At 46.0% G+C, this 17144-nt stretch overlaps 1 protein-coding gene across 2 annotated transcripts; it reads left to right on the top strand.

The window, feature by feature from the left end:
• The first annotated feature begins 36 nt into the window (after positions 1-36).
• MTF1 (metal regulatory transcription factor 1) lies at positions 37-17129 on the top strand. Of its 2 annotated transcripts, none has more exons than XM_082296599.1 (11): positions 37-86; positions 388-852; positions 5776-6014; positions 6437-6568; positions 7111-7184; positions 7725-7858; positions 8343-8420; positions 9070-9172; positions 9720-10276; positions 11086-11152; positions 11248-17129. In XM_082296599.1, the coding sequence occupies exons 2-11, from the start codon at positions 439-441 to the stop codon at positions 11640-11642; spliced, it is 2193 nt and encodes a 730-aa protein (XP_082152725.1). In that variant the 5' UTR covers positions 37-86; positions 388-438; the 3' UTR covers positions 11643-17129. The 2 variants fall into 2 exon arrangements, with proteins under 2 accessions (XP_082152725.1, XP_082152724.1); XM_082296598.1 differs by having other exon boundaries at positions 9717-10276.
• The last annotated feature ends 15 nt before the right edge of the window (positions 17130-17144 follow it).

Below are 17144 nucleotides of genomic sequence, written 5' to 3'. Positions count from 1 at the left end.
GGCGGGCCGCGCGCGGCCGGAAGCGGAAGTGGGTCGCGGCGATCATGGTGCCGCTGGGGCGGGGAAGGAGCTGCCGCCGGCACCCGGTGAGCGGGGGGGGGGGGGGGGCGAGGGGGACAGGGGAAGGAGGAAGGACGGGCCGAGCCGAGCCGGACCAGACCAGGCCAGGCCAGGCCATAGCAGACCAGTGAGGCTCGTGCAGCCACCAGTACTGGCTCTCCGCGGGACCGGGCCGGGCGGGGGTAGTGCCGCGCTCGGGGCGGGACCGCGGCGCTCGGCCCGGCCCGGCCCCGCCGCCACCGGCTGCCCTGGGGCTGGGCCTGTGAGTGGAGCGGGGCCCGGGCCCGGCCGAGCCGCCTGACCCCCCCGCCCGTCCTTGTGTTGCAGATGAGCCGTTCCGGCCGGAGCTCCCGGTAGCGCGGTGAGAGGCGCGGAGCTATGGGCGAGAATAGCCCCGAGGGCAACGTCATCTACTATGAAGTGGAGGAAGACGACTTAGCCCAAGATGACAATATGATGAGGTTTGCTGACAAAAACGGGCTGGTGTCCTCCTCGTCCGGGACGGTCTATGACAGGACAACTGTGCTCATAGAGCAGGACCACAGTGTGCTGGAAGATGAGGAGGATGAAGGACAGTGTGGTGATCACTTGCCTTTTTTACCAGAGGGTCATGAAGAAGGATTTCATTTAATAGCAGATCATGAAGGAATGTCACAGGGTTATGTGCAACATATTATTTCTCCAGATCAGATTCATCTAACAATAAATCCTGGTTCAACTCCCATGCCAAGAAACATCGAAGGAGCAACGCTCACTTTGCAGTCTGAGTGCCCAGAAACCAAGCGTAAGGAAGTGAGTAGCTAAACGTGATTGCGGGTTTTATGCACTCTTCTGACCTTAAAGGCATTGAAAATGTGCTTTGCCAAGGCTGTTTTTCAGGAGATGTGCAGTAGTTTTGCTTGTTTTCCAGGGGTTTTGTGTAACGTAGTGAATTGCCCTCCACTAAATCTGCTCTCCTCACCTCCAGCTTTGCTGTGTGCTGGGGAGAACCATGTCCCAGCAGAGCTGCCAGGGCCATCCCTTTTCCCTCTGACACCACCTGCTGCCCTAGGAGCCTGCCAGAAGGCACTTTGTGGCACTGGATGGCAGGAGGGTGTGGCACTGCCACATGTTTGTGGCAGTGACGTGTGTAATTTTAGCAATCTTCTGGTTTTCTTCTGGTTGGGTCATTATTCTGTGAGTTCAGAGGTAGCTGAAAACCTGAGCTATTAACTTTGGGATTGGCCACATTCTCAAGAAAAGCACATTCAGGTCACAGTTAAGGTCCAGGCCACTGCTGGGAGCTGGAGTACCAAATGTGAGATGCCAAACTTTAAATTACTTTTAGTTTTATTGTGTCACAGAGAAAATGTGAGAGAAGGGGGAAGCTTTAAGCTGCTATTTGATGTATTTTGAAAGCTCAGGTCAGCCTGCATGGTTAAAATTAAGGAGTTTACTCTTAATTCTGTTTCCCTGGTGAATTCTATCTGGACACACGGTGGTGAGGGCTTGTCCTGCCCTCTTCTTCTTGGGTGCAAGAGCAAAAGGAAGTTGACTGTGACACCAGCTCAGGGACAGCTTAGTGCTCTTTTTTTGGCCCTCCTGAGTTATGTGAGGGGTGATGAGTCCAAGTGTCTGCACCAGTGTCAGCAGTAGCAGCATCAACTACTTGTGTAACTGAGAGGGAGAGCGCTGCAGCCCTGAGCCCTGGCTGTGACACTAAATCCTGTCCCTCAGCAGAGAACTGTCACCATCATGGCTGGGTGGGGGGAGCGGGGTGTCAGCTCTGCAGCTGGGCAACTTCTGGACTAAGGTGTGTTCAGTGAGCCTGTCTGAGTCTCCTTTTGTCAGTTACTCATGTTAGCTGCTGCAGCCTGTACCTGCTGAAGTAATTCACTTTTTCTGTCAGTCATGTATGTACTTTCTCTCTTCTTTGTGGGACCCTGAGCCGCTCCCAGAGCAGCGGGTGGGAGCTAAACAGGGTCAGTGGCTGCACGTGCAATTAAACTGGAAAAGGCACCTTTATTTTTTCACCCTTGCTTTTTAGAGAAGGGTTGTGAGATGTGGAATTTCCTAATGAAATCCTTTATATGAATTTATTTTCCATTTCTGGAATTAATATCCCAGAGTAGAGGGCAATGATACCATAATGTGAAAGCAGCGGCACTGAGACCCGAGCACGTGTGAAACTTCTATCTTGTGAAATGCCTTTTTGCCTGCTGTTTCAAAGGTCTGATAAGTTTTCTGGAGGTGGGGAAAGTTCTAAAGCTCCCAAACATCTGGCTTATCTCTGAAAATCAGCAACTCCATTCTTTGGTACTTCCAAAATATCTGCAGCAGTTTTAACACTTGAGATAGCGGTTTTAAAGTCTTAAATTTTCAAGTCAGTCTTAAGGCATTTATGAAGCTAAAAAGGGGTTTTTGCACTTTAGTGACGTTTGGCTTTTTTTTGTTCTATTGTATGTCTCTCACTGTAATTGTGTTGGCAAGAACAAACATGATTACAGTATTTCAAATTCAGTTATTCTTTGTTCAGTGATGACACAGAAAAATTAGCCATTTAGGGGGACTATTGTAAGCTCAGGAGGAGTTAAAGGCAAACGGAGCAGTTACTTTAGACTTTGAACCAGGGTGTGAGGCTCCGCTTCCTCCAGCCCTGTTGGCTATTGCACAATGAGTTCCCGTTTCTGAGGTAAGTGCTGGATTACGGCTCTTCCAGCGTCCCCCTGGCAGAGGCAGCAGCTCACTGTCCCTGGCCAAAAGCCACAGTCTCGAAGCACCTGGGCCCTGTCCTGCCTGTCTGGGGCTTCGCCTCTGCTGCCTTGTTTGTTTTCTGTTGTGCTTGGGTGCTGTGGCAGCCTGGAGCTCTTGCTGCTGTACCTGTGAGGCTTTCAAATCAGTCTCTGATGGTTTTGTGTATATAAGCAGTGCTGTTTGTGTGTATAAGCAATGTGCAGTGTGTTGATGTGCTGATGTGAAAAGGGAATTAAACGCTGTGATGCTTCACAGAAAGATTTGTTTTGCTCAAAATGTGGTGGTGTTATTGCTGCTGTCTGTGGTGTGCTCAGAAGGATTTGTTAAATAAAGATTTGACCTTTATTTAGTCTTTAGAGGGAACGGAGCACTGCAAGACGATTGTTAGAGTTCAGGCCATTAAACTGATGTTGCTACTGCCACCCTCCCTTACACATAGGCAGTGACAGCTGGGAACCAAACAGCTTAATCTGTAATTAATAGTGTCCTTTTTCTTCTAGACCTACATGTAAACACCTAGAAAGCTTTACAGAACCCTCCCTTCATTTTCAGGTAGTTCCTGCCTGTGTCAGATCCCTTGTGTACCATGGGAATTATTGGGGAGAATGTTCTGTAAAGTGTTCATTTCCAACTGCCTTAAAGCTGTAACAGGGAGCATTTACTTCAGCACTGATACGCGAATTGTACTGGATCTGCTGACCCCAGGGGAGGATGAGGTACCCTCCTCATGTAATAAAATGTGCTTTCTGATGTTGGTGTGTTACTGGTCTGTGCTCCCACGTTGTGGCTGGCTCAGCACAACCAAACTTCCTAACTGCATTGTAACCATGCTGTAATTCTTGGGCATTTAGTGGTAACTTCTGCCTGATTTGAACTGTAAATTAAGGGCAAATTGCTTTAGAGTGAAATTACTGTTTCCTTCTCTGAGAATGCTGAGTGACTAGTTGAAAATGTGAAGGGATGAATTCCCTGCTTCCCCTGGCAGGCAGAAGCTCAGCCATGCCCAGGACAGCTGGGCTCCAGCAGGCCTAACAGAGACTGGGGAACACAAAATGTTTCCCCTTCCTCATCCTTCCCCAGCTCTCTATACTGAACATGACATCACATGGTCTGGGATATCCCTGGATCAGTCAGGGTCAGCTGTCCCAGCCGTGTCCCCTCCCCACTCCCTGTGTACCCTTAGCCCCTTGCTGGTGGGGCAGAATGAGAAGCAGTAAAAAAATCCGTCTCTATATCATCAGCCCTGTGTTGAGCACAAATCCAGAACATGCCCCATATGTGTGAAGATGAACTCTACCACAGCCAAACCCAGCATATTATGGTATTTCTGTGCTCTGTGTAAAGGTTTCTTGTATGTCTCACATGCTTTAATGTTCTCCAAATAGGAAGGTTTTATTGAGGCCAGGCGAAGGTGAATGCTAGCCTGTTGCGGGAGCAACAAGAGACCATGGATTGAGATACACAAAAGATCACTCAACTTCATAGAATTTTCTTAAAGGGGCCCTGCTGGCAGCTTTTTCCCCTGCAAAGCAGGTTGGAAGTAACCAAGAAACTATTTCTTTTTTGTTATGGAGAACTGTCTAGAACCTGATTTATAGCTGGTGTGACTTGCCAAGTCCTCTCTTGGGCTCTTCAATCACCTTTAGGTGTTGAGGTTTCTGAACTGTGACAGTCAAATGAAAGTCATCAGTTTGGTAGTTAATGGTGGAGGATAACTTTATTCAGGCAGATTAGGTGGTGTATTCCTTGTGCTTCACAAGAGAGGATGAGATTTCATTAGGTGTTACCACTTGCACACTGGAAGCTTCTAAACGATCTCTTGTGCCTGTTGCAGAAGTGGGGAAGGTACCAAATCTAATTCCATGTGAAATTGTCCTAGGGATCTCGATGGCTTACTGAGAAATCTGTGACACCTGTATTTGGGTGTCCTTGTAACCTGATGTGATCCATTACACTTCAGGCACTGGCTGTTTCAGTAACCACAGAAGGAAAGAACAAGGCTCAATGAAGGCTGCTTTGGGATAAAGTGAAGTAATGAATGGACTGGTGGTTAGACCATGGGAGATGGTAAAAACTATTTCGCTCAAGGTGTTGATGGGAATTCAGCACACAGGGCAGTGAGTTTGAGCGTTGTGACTGCATTTTCCTTTGTCTCCCTGCTCCACAAATAAGTAGCTCTGCTAGAAGCGTTGGACTGAAGTGCAGGTGCTACACATGTGGGTAGTGGACAGGTCTTGATGCCTTAGGTTTTAACTTTTATATTTTTCAAATCCTGCACTGCCCAGTGTGTAATTCTGAAGTTTCTTGTAGCCTGTTAATTTCTGTTCTCTCGTGCTAGGTAGACATAACAAAGCCTCTCCGGGCCTGCTCTTCAAGGACACCCAGACCGTCCTAGACCCAAAAAGTATAAGCCAAAAGCCTCTAAAGGGGGGCAAGCTGAGGGGAATTACATCATTAAACTGAAGCTTTAATTGGAGAATTAACCCTGCTGTGCACATGAACCAAACCTATAAAAGTGTGAAGAACTCATGCCCTGCCGTCCACCTTGGGGTCCATCTTGGCAGTGGCCTCTGGCTCCCCAGGGGTACTTTTGAAGGCTTTTCAAATAAATACCTGCCTTTATTCCCTTACTCCTGTCTAGTCTCTGTTTTTAGGAGGCCTCTCAAAGCATCAGTTTGATGGCTCCTCAATGTTCTTTCCAACTGTTTTATCAGATTTTTAGCTAGAAAAATTTCGGATTATGTTTTTCCTTTTTCCCCTTCTGTTAGACTCCTGTTCTGCAAGGCCAACTGCTTTCTCATGTGCCACTCCTTCCTTGCAGAGTGCAGCAGAAATGTCAGAGAATTAAGCGGCAGTAGATTTTTTTGGGGGCTTTGGGGTCAAAATCTGTTGCATTGTCTTTGATGTCTGACTGCAGTTCTACCCAGTCTGGATTCTAGAAATGATTAAAAGTTATTAAGCAGGCAGCATTTTGTCCCTTAGGTTAAGCGCTACCAGTGCACCTTCGAGGGCTGTCCCCGCACCTACAGCACCGCTGGCAACCTGCGCACGCACCAGAAAACCCACCGTGGGGAGTACACGTTCGTCTGCAACCAGGAGGGCTGTGGCAAGGCCTTCCTCACCTCCTACAGCCTCAAAATCCATGTGCGGGTGCATACCAAGGAGAAACCATTTGAGTGTGACGTGCAGGGCTGTGAGAAGGCGTTCAATACACTGTACAGGTGAGAAGGTGCTCACCACTGTATACGTGGGACGGCTCTGGCGAGTTTTCTTGTAGGTATGGCTGTTGCTGTTCTGCAAGTTGCATCTACTTTGTGTTTGAATACAATTGTTTTGCTTCTTCTGTGTACACCCCTCAAGTGTGGCAATGCTGTCCACAGGGTAGGATGACAGAACTGTGGTGACATGCTTAACTTCTTAATATTCCAATAGCATTGAAGGTGGTGAATAAGCACAAGCATCTCTCGGACTTGTTGGAAGACTTTGGAACTGACAGCAGTTTCATGAACTCATTACCTTCTGCTCAGGATATGTTAAGCCTTTGATCCTGTCCTGCACATTTGAAAGAATGGCTTGCTTGCCTCAGGCCAGGGCTTTCTTACCCTGCCAGTTCTAAGATGGATTTTTTTGGCATGTTTTTTAGGTTGAAAGCACATCAAAGGCTTCACACAGGGAAAACATTTAACTGTGAATCAGAAGGCTGCAGCAAATACTTCACAACGCACAGTGACCTGAGGAAGCACATTCGAACACACACAGGAGAAAAGCCATTTCGGTGAGTTGCTGGGTGGCAGTTCTGGCTTCTGTGGCTCAGGTAATGAGGCACCTGTGCCAAAAAGCAGCTGTTATTGCTCTGAATGGAATGGTGTTCTCCTGAGAAATAAGTGAACGTGGCTGGCTGGCGTTGGAGCATGTTTGTTCTTGAGCTCCCACAGCAGCCTTTAACAGAGGGTGCAGTGATTGTCCTTAAAGACAAGAACAGTCAAGGTATTTTTTAAAACGTAAACCTGTGCCACGATGAGCATCTTTTAAAACACATTGCTGCTCTCTGCTGGGATGCAATGTGTATTCCATGAAGGAGACTCCCCCAAATACTGCCTAATACTGCCTTCGTGCTTGGATTTTAAAGTCCTACTCAGAGCCCTGCTGCGATCTGTGTAGCATGCACAGCAGCTTCTGGGAGATATCTGGTTGCTAACAGAGCTTAGCTTTGGGCGTGCTTTTTAGAGTCCTGGGACTATTGCAAAGCATGATCTAAGGTTGTAGCTAATGCATCGAAGGGGGCTGATGCTGACTCTCCTGTGATGCCTCATTCAGGTGTGAGCATGATGGCTGTGGGAAGGCTTTTGCTGCAAGCCACCACCTCAAAACACATGTTAGAACACATACTGGTAAGTTCTATGGGGTTTTTTCAAAATTTTCTTTAATTGAGCTTATGTAGTTTATACTAACTCTCAGAATCCTAATATGAACTTAGTTACATGTGATATGGGAGTGACACCAAGCTGAGTGGCTCAGGCAACACATGTGAGGGAGGGGATGGCATCCAGAGAGACCTTTGCAGGCTGGAGGAGTGTGCCCCTGTGAGCCTCATGAGTTTAAAAAGGCCAAGTGCAAACTCCTGCACCTACGTCAAGCCAGTCCACATTTTCCATTTACGCAGTTATATTTATGCTTGACCGGTCTTGAATTCAATGAATGTGTTTTCACAAATGTATCAGTACTGATGCATAACAATGAAATATTGTGTTGTGTGTCAGTTCCCATGGTGAAATGGAAGCATTCACCTGCGGGACTCCCAGGAATAGTGAATGCATGAAGGGGCATTAAACATCTTGTTTGTATGAAATACTGCTCTCCCGTATGCTTTAAAAGTGTGTGTCTGATAGTATGTTTTTAAGTCTGTTAAATGTGTTTTGTGCTGCCTCTAGGGGAGAAACCCTTCTTCTGTCCCAGCAATGGTTGTGAGAAGACTTTCAGTACCCAGTACAGTCTCAAGAGTCACATGAAAGGTCATGAGAAGGGACATACCTATAATGCACTTCCCAATAACAATGTGTCTGAGGTTAGTAGCACTTATTTGGTTTGCAGCTTGTTCTTAAGGTGTAACATTTAAGACTGGGATTTTCAAAGGGAATTTTAAGTGCTCACTTTGCCACGTGTGCATGTGGACAGTTGTATCCATCAGGCTGCTTTCCTTGTGTGTGCTTCAGTCGGAATCAGTACTGTGGGATAAACATGTGAAGTAAAATAGATACCAACTAAAAACACTAACTGTGAAGGTTTAATTTTTTAATTTTCTAGAAGTTGATTTGTTCCTATGCTAATTTAAAATTCTGGGTTATATGACTTTGTGGAAATACTTTGACAGAGATGTTAAGAATCCTTGATAGCTACTAAATATCCTTTGCTTAAAAATCTTGCTCCTTTGATTTTAGAACTGAGACCTGGGTCCCATATAAGCAGAGTGTGGACTCTAAAAGGTCATTTAAAACATTTATGACATTATTCTTTTAATATATAATTCAAATTGTTTTTCTTTTTTACAGGATACAAGTCACTCACTTTGTCTTAGTGATTTAAGCCTCATATCAACAGATTCAGAATTGCGGGAGAGCTCTAATCCAGTGAGTTACTGTCCTGGAATTGCCTCATCCTCATTGGAGTTTTGATTTTGTCCTCCAAAATGTGTAGTGCTTAGTTCAACCTGCTGCTGAAGGCTCTGCATCTGATTTTACAATAACAATGTTGTTGCTTCTTGATAAGTGTTGACTGAGCTTAAATTTTACATAGAGGAAAATTAGATGCTGAGGAGACTGTGTTGTTCTTTGTGCTGTGGTGCCGGGAGCAGGGCGCAGCTTTTGTATATATTCTGCTCTTTGAGCAGTGTGGGTGACTAGAATTGCATAGTCCAGGATACAGTCTATATGGAGCTCCTTTTTTCTGCTCCAGAAAAAGTTCTGCAAGCATGAAATGTCTGTTTCTGTTTCTGACTGAGTACTGCAAGAAATAAGGGTTAAACAAAGTATGGATGCAGAGGAATATATTTTACTTTTGAAGAAGTTACTTATTTTTGTAGGGATTTGCTCATTATGTTGGTAAATTTGATTACCGGTAATAAAACTAAGCATATAAGTAATATATGTTGCCATTCCTGAAGGTGGCTGGTTCATTGGAGGAGGTTTCTGACATGCACACGCTGCATGACTGGGGTTTGTGCAGTTTGATACCTGAGAGCACTGTCTGAAGTCTTCCTCTTTGTTTTCTGTTTGTCAGACTCATGGACAGGACCTCAGCACAATCTCACCAGCAAGCATCTTTGAGTCTATGTTTCAGAGCCCAGACCACACTGCAAATCAGGATGACTCTCAGCAGACAGGTACCAGTTGTATCTGCACTGCTATTAAAGACAACTTTGTGACAGCTCTGCATGCATGTACTGAGTTCAGCATTTCAGACTGAAGCTTAATGCCCAACGTAACTCCTAAGAAGCAAAAAGAACTTTACCTTCAGTGTTGAAATTCATTGATATTGGGATGCATGGTGTGCACAGACCATGTGACACTCAGTGAGAGGGGAGGTGACCCAGCACACTGTCCTGCAGTACTCTCAAGCAGTCCACATCATCCTGTTTTCAAGGTTCTCGCTTGAAGTTGCTGCACAACCTGGCTGATAAAAGGTTTATTAGAGAGAGCTGATGAGCCTGATCAGGCTCAGTGTAGAGCCCAGTGTTACCAACTTCCTGAATTTGCAGCTACTTTTAGATTTCACTGCCTAGGGTTGTTTTTGAGCACTAGTCTGAAGTTAGGAATGTGGTAATGCTTTACTTGGCAAAAATCCATCAGCTAGCTGATAAGTTCATTGAAAAAGCAGTTTATTCAGACCTAATGAGAACTGATACATTTTTTCTGGTTCTTTTTCAGCAGCTGCCTTGATTGAAGGGTTTAATGGCGACACGGACTCGGTTGCTGCACTCCCGCCCCCAGCAGGAGACGCAACCTCATTGTCCCTCCCCCTGGTCCTGCAGCTTGGCCTCCCTGAGCCTGCGCAGGCAGCACTGCAAGCCTCAGCAGCACCTGCTGCTCCCTCTTCCATAGCACCCAGCTCACAGCCAGCTGCGTTTGGGAATCCTGCAACTGTTTTACAATCCCCAGAAGTGCCTGTTCCTCGCAGCACACCATTTGCAGCCAATCACCAAGACTTCCTGCAGCACACCCAGCCGCCACCGCAGCCCATTGTACAGGGACTGTCAGTGGTTGCTGGGGCTCCTGCCCCGACAGCCCCGAGTGCCGCTGATCCCCTGCCAGCTGTAGTTCAGACTGTGCCTGTTGGTGCAAACCCTGTTTTGACCAGTAACCCCACTATAACCATTACTCCTTCTCCGAGCACTGCCATTCTGCAGTCCAGCATTGTCATGGGAGAGCAGAACTTACAATGGATCTTAAATGGTGCCACTGGTTCCCCACAAAGCCAAGAACAAATGGTCAGTACATCCAGTACAGGCTTTGGAACAGCTTGAACCATTCCTCCTAAAGCCCTTGCTTTTGAAAAGGGAGGGAGTTGAACCTGTAAGATAAACCCCAGGATGTAGTGTGGTATAATGCTTGTCATTTTAATGTGTATACATGTCACCAGTGCAGTCCCTGGAATAGACAGGGAAGTAAATACAGCACAGAGAAATCCAGGGTGCAGAAAGATGTTGCTTTCTTCTTTCCACCAGTGGTGGACTTCTGCCAGCAGGTATCAGTGTGTTTATCCAGGATGGCACCACCAGGCCTGAGGATATACGTGGGCCTTAATCTATTACTTTTAATGCATAGAAGCACAAAAGACTTGTAAAGGCTGTGTTTAGGCATTTTGTAATCTTTGTTTCTGCCTAATTTAGACTGATAATGAAAAGAGTTTTTTTGAAAAGAGAATGTTTGTGGTTTTCCATTGAATCTGGATAGCTGAAGCTTCAGGAGTTTTCTCTTTGACAATATTGGTGCCACTTTAGGCTCTCAGCTGCAGGTGGACACGAGTGAGTGACTGCAGGTACAGGCAGTGGGACCACATACAGCAGTGTTTAAGAATTCAGTCATTGAATTGTCAAAACCCACAAGCTGAGTTAGCCAACAAATAATGCAGGGGATATTATGCCCAATCTCTAGGACCACTGAAACAATACTTTGAGCCCAGTTTTCCTGTGTGTCTTTTTGGAATATGTGTATAGCTGTTTAGAATTTGAGCAATAGAAATTTGATTGGAGTCAATTCACACTTTTTTCTTGTTTGTTTGTTTTTTTCTTTAAAGCCACAAGTTCCAAAAGTAGTAGAAAAGGTGTTTTTTACCACTGCATTACCAGTAGCTGGTAGCACAGGTAAGCATGATGCTGAACTAATTTAACAAGGCTAATTTCTCTCTCCCTGCTGTGAAATTATGTAGCTCCATTGTGTTTTTTTCTTTCACCTTCAGGAAACCCTGTTCAGCAGATTGGTCTCAGCGTTCCTGTTATTATTATAAAGCAGGAGGAGGCCTGCCAGTGCCAGTGTGCCTGCCGAGACTCTGCCAAGGACAAAGCCACCACCACCGTTAAGAAGGAATGTTCTTCACCTGATTCAAAAGCTTTGGAGCAGCCAGCTCCCCAGCTGCAGCCTCAGACCTTTCCTTCCTCCTCTGCTCCTCCTTCTTGTGGGCAGAGCAGTCAGATAGTTAACCCTTCAGACTCCCAGACTGAAACATTAAGTGCCATGGATGTATCGGACTTCCTGTCCCTCCAAAGCCCTGAAACCCCATCTAATATAATTCCAATCGAAGCACTACTGCAGGGTGAGGAAGAAATTGGTTTGAGTAGCAGCTTCTCTAAGTGAAGATGTTCCAGATTTTCCTTTGCACCTGGAGGGTATAAAACCTTCTCCTTAGAAGCAGAAACTGAAGGATTGATTCTTACTCCTTCCTCTTTGGAAATTTTGTGGCTTATTTCTGCTTCACAGATGTCATCTTAGTCACGTCCCAGGTACATCCACCTTTGATATTCTATCTAAAAAAGAAAAGGTAAAAAAAAAAAAAGAAATAGCTAAGTTATATATGAACTGTTTTGGCTGCACTGTCTGTCACTTTTGCTTGTCATATGTGAACACAGAAATTAAGGTTACTTGTGTGCAAAAAGATTTTTAAAAGCAAAAGGGGGGTTACTTTGTCTCCAATTGCACATCACTTATGTTTGGGATTAAGGTACTGGCAGCAAGTGGGTCTTTGTTACAACTTCTTGGGTCTCTAATTTTCTCCTGTCTGTCATGTCTGTACTAACCATGCACTAAAGGGGAGCCCAGGAAAGGAGGCTGCGGGGGAAGGAAATGGCATAGCTGTAGGAGAGGATTTATCTGCAGTGTGATTTGGATGCGATTGTCATATACCTGATGAGGAGCATGTGGTGAGCACTGTGCCTGGTTTTGCTGTATACTAATGCTCTTAATAAAGCCTCCAGGAGCTTTGGGGGGGGTTTATTTCAGCAGGGCACAAGTACCTTGTGCCCCTGATAGATCTGTTCATTTAATTCCACTAGGACTCAAGTGTGTTGCAGACATTGTGTCACAACATGGAAGCACAGTCAGAGCCGCTGCTGGCTCTGGCTCCAGAATCTGTTTTCTTGGCCTCTCCGAAGGGTACAGTGAGTCCCAGGTGTGGTCAGGTTGGTGCCTGCTGCTCTTTCGATTTCTTAGGCTCTGTTCAGCAACAAGTCATCATCCTAACCCTGGGACTGTTGAATTGGGAGCATGGTGCCTTTGCTGGTTACTCTCATCTTTTGTGAAGAACAACTCTTACGAAAATTTTCAGAAAGATTCAACATAAATTCAGAATTTGAATTTGAATTCAGTGAGTCTGTCCTTCAGTTGTCCATACATGCTTCTTTTTTTTCCTGTGAGCTGTATAATTTCTGCCTGACTCTGCCTCCAGCCTACTGCAATGCCAGCTTTTTGTGCACGGGGCTATTTCTTGACTAAAAGATGTTACGCAGCAGAGTAGTTTTTCATATCAAACTGAGAGTCTATATTCTAACCTACTCAGGGTAAATCAAATCCAAACCCCCCCCTTCCACCAAAAAGCCTGTAATGTTGCAATAAATGCAGTCTCATTCTAAATGGTTTATTTATGCTGCATTATTTTGAAAGATGTAATTTTATAGTTTTTATCCATCTTTCTGGCTTTGGCTGTCAGTCTTCTTGTGTTAAAGGAAAGAATATTAAATAGTCTTTATTCAGTTTACAGTGTTGTCATTAGTGAGATACAAAGATACTGACTAAAGCCAATTAGTAGGGAGTGTCCCTGCACTCAGTTTAGAAATGCAAACTGTAGTGGATAGAGATCTTTTCACTTTTTATGTTTGATCAGAGCTGTTGTCTGTACCTCCAAGGAGGGGAGAACCCTGTGAGTGCTGCCTGGTGATCAGCAGGTGTTTAACCCTCCTGTGACATGCTCAGTGTAGCCTGACCAACACTGAGACTGGCTTCAGCGACCTCTCATGCTGTTCCCTTGAGAATGCGCTGCCCAGGCATGGATGGAAAGGGACTGAAGGGAACTGGTCTTCCCTTCTTGGACAGCTTGCTTTCAGTCAAGTGCAGAAGGGAAAAACAGTGTCCTGTGAGGGCGGATGGTTGTGCCAGGAATGCTCCGTGCCTGGGACACGCCATACGTCTGTGCCAGGGCAGAGAGCTCGGTGTTGACAGTTGCAGGGATGAACTTGAGGGCAGCACACATGCTGGTGTTGTTTCCTCTGGGTGTGTGGCAGGGCTGTGCAGGGCTGTTGTATAGCAGGGCTGCAAGTCCTGCAGCAACAGGGTTTGGAATCCACAAAACAGGTTAACAAAGCATTTCTTGTTTTGTTCCTGAAATGGCAATCCTTGGAGGGCAGCAAGGTGGTGGCCCCTTTGCTTTTCTCCTACAGCTTCATTTTGTGCTGCAGTTGGGTTGCATGGCAGCAAGAACTGCTTCAAACACAAACAAAATAGTCCCAAGCCTCCATGGCTAGGACTGTCCTCACAGAGGAGTCTCCTGCCAACTATTCTGCGTAGAGCTCCATTTGGGAGGGGATTGAGCACTGCCTGGAGCTGCTTGGAGGTCCCTCTGGTGCCTCTCACTGTGGCCTCGGGCATTTTCTTTGGCAAAGTGCAGCTGTGGTGTTTGAGTGTGAGTGGGTGTGGATGTGTGCCTGTGGGAGGCTGCTGATGCAGGAGTGTGAAGATTCCCCTGGCGTTGTGGAACCTCTTATGGGGACAAGGGTCCCAGATGTGGCCTGCACTGTGACAGCTGGGCAATTTAGCAACTGCTTCTGAGCCTTCACAGCCTTCAGGGAGGCTTTTTTAACTTTTGCTACTTATGACTTAGTCAACCTAAAACATGCTTCTGGTTGGACCAGAGAGCATCTTCAGAAATTTTTTTGTGACTGAAATGAGTAAAAGAAACTACCAAAGTCTCTGAACTGGGAGGCTCAATGTGGAGCCGTGGTGATGGGCAGCAGTGTCCAGGGTCGATCTGCTGTTTCTCTTCACAGCTACTGGGTTTGTTTAATCTGTTCCAGGAAAAGCACTATGTCCTGTTGATTCTTTGGTGCACTGGGTTTGCCATTGCCCCCTTATATGTGCATCAGGCAGGCTGCAATTCAGGTGGGACTGGTAAGAGCTTGTACTGAGGCAGGAGTGTGTGATTCTGTGAGCACATGGGCTATGCATCCACTGTGTTTTACAGGTGTGTGCTTTTGTTGTTTATCATCCATCTGCTTTCCAGAGTGTTTGTGTTGCGTGTGTCTGAGATGTTTTCACATTTGCATCAACTCCAGTGCTGTGTGATCAGACTCTGCTCCAGGGCAGTCTGTGCCATGCTGGGATGGGAGGAGATCAAAGGGTAGCTGCAGCAAAGCTCTGAGATTCTGCAAGGCCAGGGATTTTCCTGTTCTTTCCTTGCTGCCCCAGCATTTAGCATATTCACTATTACATGGTTTATTAAAGGGAGAGTTTCTGCCCTTACAGATCTGGTGAGATGTTGGATTCCCAGAAAAGAGTTCATGTGCTGGAGCCTCTGGGAACAGCATGCCTGCCTCCACAAAGTCTGCATGAACCCTTTCAATTATCAGAGAGCAAAACTGCACTGCTCTAGGTCACTTGTTTTGTGCTAGTGGGGGTTTACTTGGTCACTTGTAGTTTCTAGATGAGTGTAGAAGCCTAAACATGTAGAGGGGGTCAAGTTACTGACTTTGGTAGCTCTGGTCACCAAGTAAAGGACCCAAACGAGCAGACCTGGCATGCAGCTGAAGGCTGGAGAAATTGCTTTTTGTGCTTGTAGGTTTGTAGGGGGGGTCAGGGGGAGAGAATCAGCACTGATTGAATGCTGGTACTGAATTACATGGAACAAAGTACGAGTTGGACACTTGTGTAATGCTGAGTGTACCCAGGAAGACAAGTTTGCAGAACCTCATACTGGTATCTAAAATGCACTTTAGGTTATTTTATCTTTAACCCAATTGCTGCAATTTCTTTTGTATATACTTTCACAAAGTTTATTTTTGCTCTGAGTAAAAGTTAACAGGGGTGTGCAAAGATGAGCACTTAACTTGGTGCAATACCTGTAGCTAAAGATCCTTGTCCCGTGTGGTCCGTGTGTCTGTCTGACAGAACAGGTGTGGTGGGTGTTGTGCTGCCCTTCCCCCGTGCCCCAGACAAATTATGCATTGTTAGCAAACGTCCAATCTATGCAAATAACCCTCTGAGAGCACTGTGCTTCAGCAGCCTTTTCTCTCACACTTTCTGGGGGCTGCTTGTCACCCTGTTGGACATGCTGTGTCTCTTGATGTGTGTCCTTCTTCCCCTGTCCTCGTTCTGTCACCCGCGTGGGAACACAAGTGACAAGCTGCTCTCAAACAGGCATGTTGCACCTTTGAAAATTGTCTTCAATATGGTTTCTGATGTCCTGTTACTGCCTTATTTCTTGGGGGTGGCCGTAGCCATCCACAACATTGTCCTTGATCTGCATCAATGCTGTGAACTGTTTACAGCACTCCTACTCCAAGATAAACTGGGTTCAGAGCTGGAGCCAGCCAGGCCCTTGGTGTAGAGCTGCAGGGAGAGCTGAGCTGAGGGTAGCTGTCCTTGGAGATGATTGGAGATGAGCAGCTGTTCCTGGGTTGGTTCCTGAGCTGAGGCAGCCGAGTCAGTGGGGCAGAGGAGATGAGATCTGGTGTCACGTTCTCGCTTCCACCGCTGGCTGGGAGACACCGGGCAAGGCACAGAACCTCGCTGTGCCTCAGATCCTCCCCATGGAACAAGGACAGGGTGTTGTCTCTGTGAAATGATTTGAGATCTGTGGGTGAAAAGTTCTCGGCAGGAGTTATGTGAGCTAGCTGGGCAGAACTGTTGGAGTCAGTTTGGATTGTAAGGCAAAAAAGAAGAGCATGTCTTTAATAAACCCCATGAATTTCTGACTGCAGAGTTTTTAATTGTATACTATTTTTTCCGTAACATATTTTGGAAGCGAAGTCAAATTTTTATAAATGTTATCTGTAGTCAATTCTCATGGACAGGGCTGAACTTTTAACTTTTTTGTGTCTTATCTTGGTATCTATCACATGTTCTAGAAGGTGGATTCTGTGTCTGCACTGAGAAATGCAAATTAAACTGGATATTTATGTAGTAGTGTACATAGTCTGAGTGTGTGTGTTTTTGGAACTAGGTGAAACCCCACACCATGCTGCAGTGGTGTGCAAGCTGGCCAAAATTTGGTTCATTATGGAGTGTACACTTCCTCAAATAAATGCAGTTTCTACTTTTTCTTAAAGATTTTTTTCACATGACCTTTTCCAGCAGACTTGAGGGTGTGCTTGCAGTGCTGTAGTTGCAGTCGCTGGTGTTCCTGGTTTGTGACTCTGTTGTCCTCCTGCTGCTCGGGCTGACCCTGCTCTGTTCTGCCTCACCCAGCCGAGTGCTGGCAAACCCCAGCCTGGCTCCACACCGGGGGCAGCTCCAGCGGAGCTGTCGGGACTGGGGGGGGCTGCACTGCCTGGGGCTTTGGAGACGGCTGAACTAAACCCCAGTTTCTCAAGAATGTGTGTATGGTAATAAAGGAATTTATTTAACTCTGAAACATGGGAACAAATGTGCTTACATTGAGCAATGTGAAGATGTTAGTTACAGGTACAGTACTTCCAAAGGAAGAGCATCTCCAAAACCCAAAAGAGTAAATATGCATTTGTATTTTTTGAAGAATGTGAAATAATGGTGTTTGCTTAATTGCTCATTTTGTATGAAGTTAATATTGTACTTTGAAATATCTGCAAAGAAGTGGAAATTAACCTTTTTGGAATTGAAAGCAATATTAATACT

This window comes from Coloeus monedula (genome assembly GCF_965178545.1).
Source record: "Coloeus monedula genome assembly, chromosome: 24".
Taxonomy (NCBI): Eukaryota; Metazoa; Chordata; class Aves; order Passeriformes; family Corvidae; genus Coloeus; species Coloeus monedula.
This window is presented reverse-complemented; position numbering and strand designations above follow the sequence as displayed.

Bases quoted from the DNA above. Each gene is read 5' to 3' on its own strand.
- MTF1 (XM_082296598.1), top strand. From the start codon at position 439: ATGGGCGAGAATAGCCCCGAGGGCAACGTCATCTACTATGAAGTGGAG. The intron at 853-5,775 runs GTGAGTAGCTAA...TTTGTCCCTTAG, and splicing joins CAGAAACCAAGCGTAAGGAA to GTTAAGCGCTACCAGTGCAC. The intron at 10,277-11,085 runs GTCAGTACATCC...TTTTCTTTAAAG, and splicing joins CACAAAGCCAAGAACAAATG to CCACAAGTTCCAAAAGTAGT.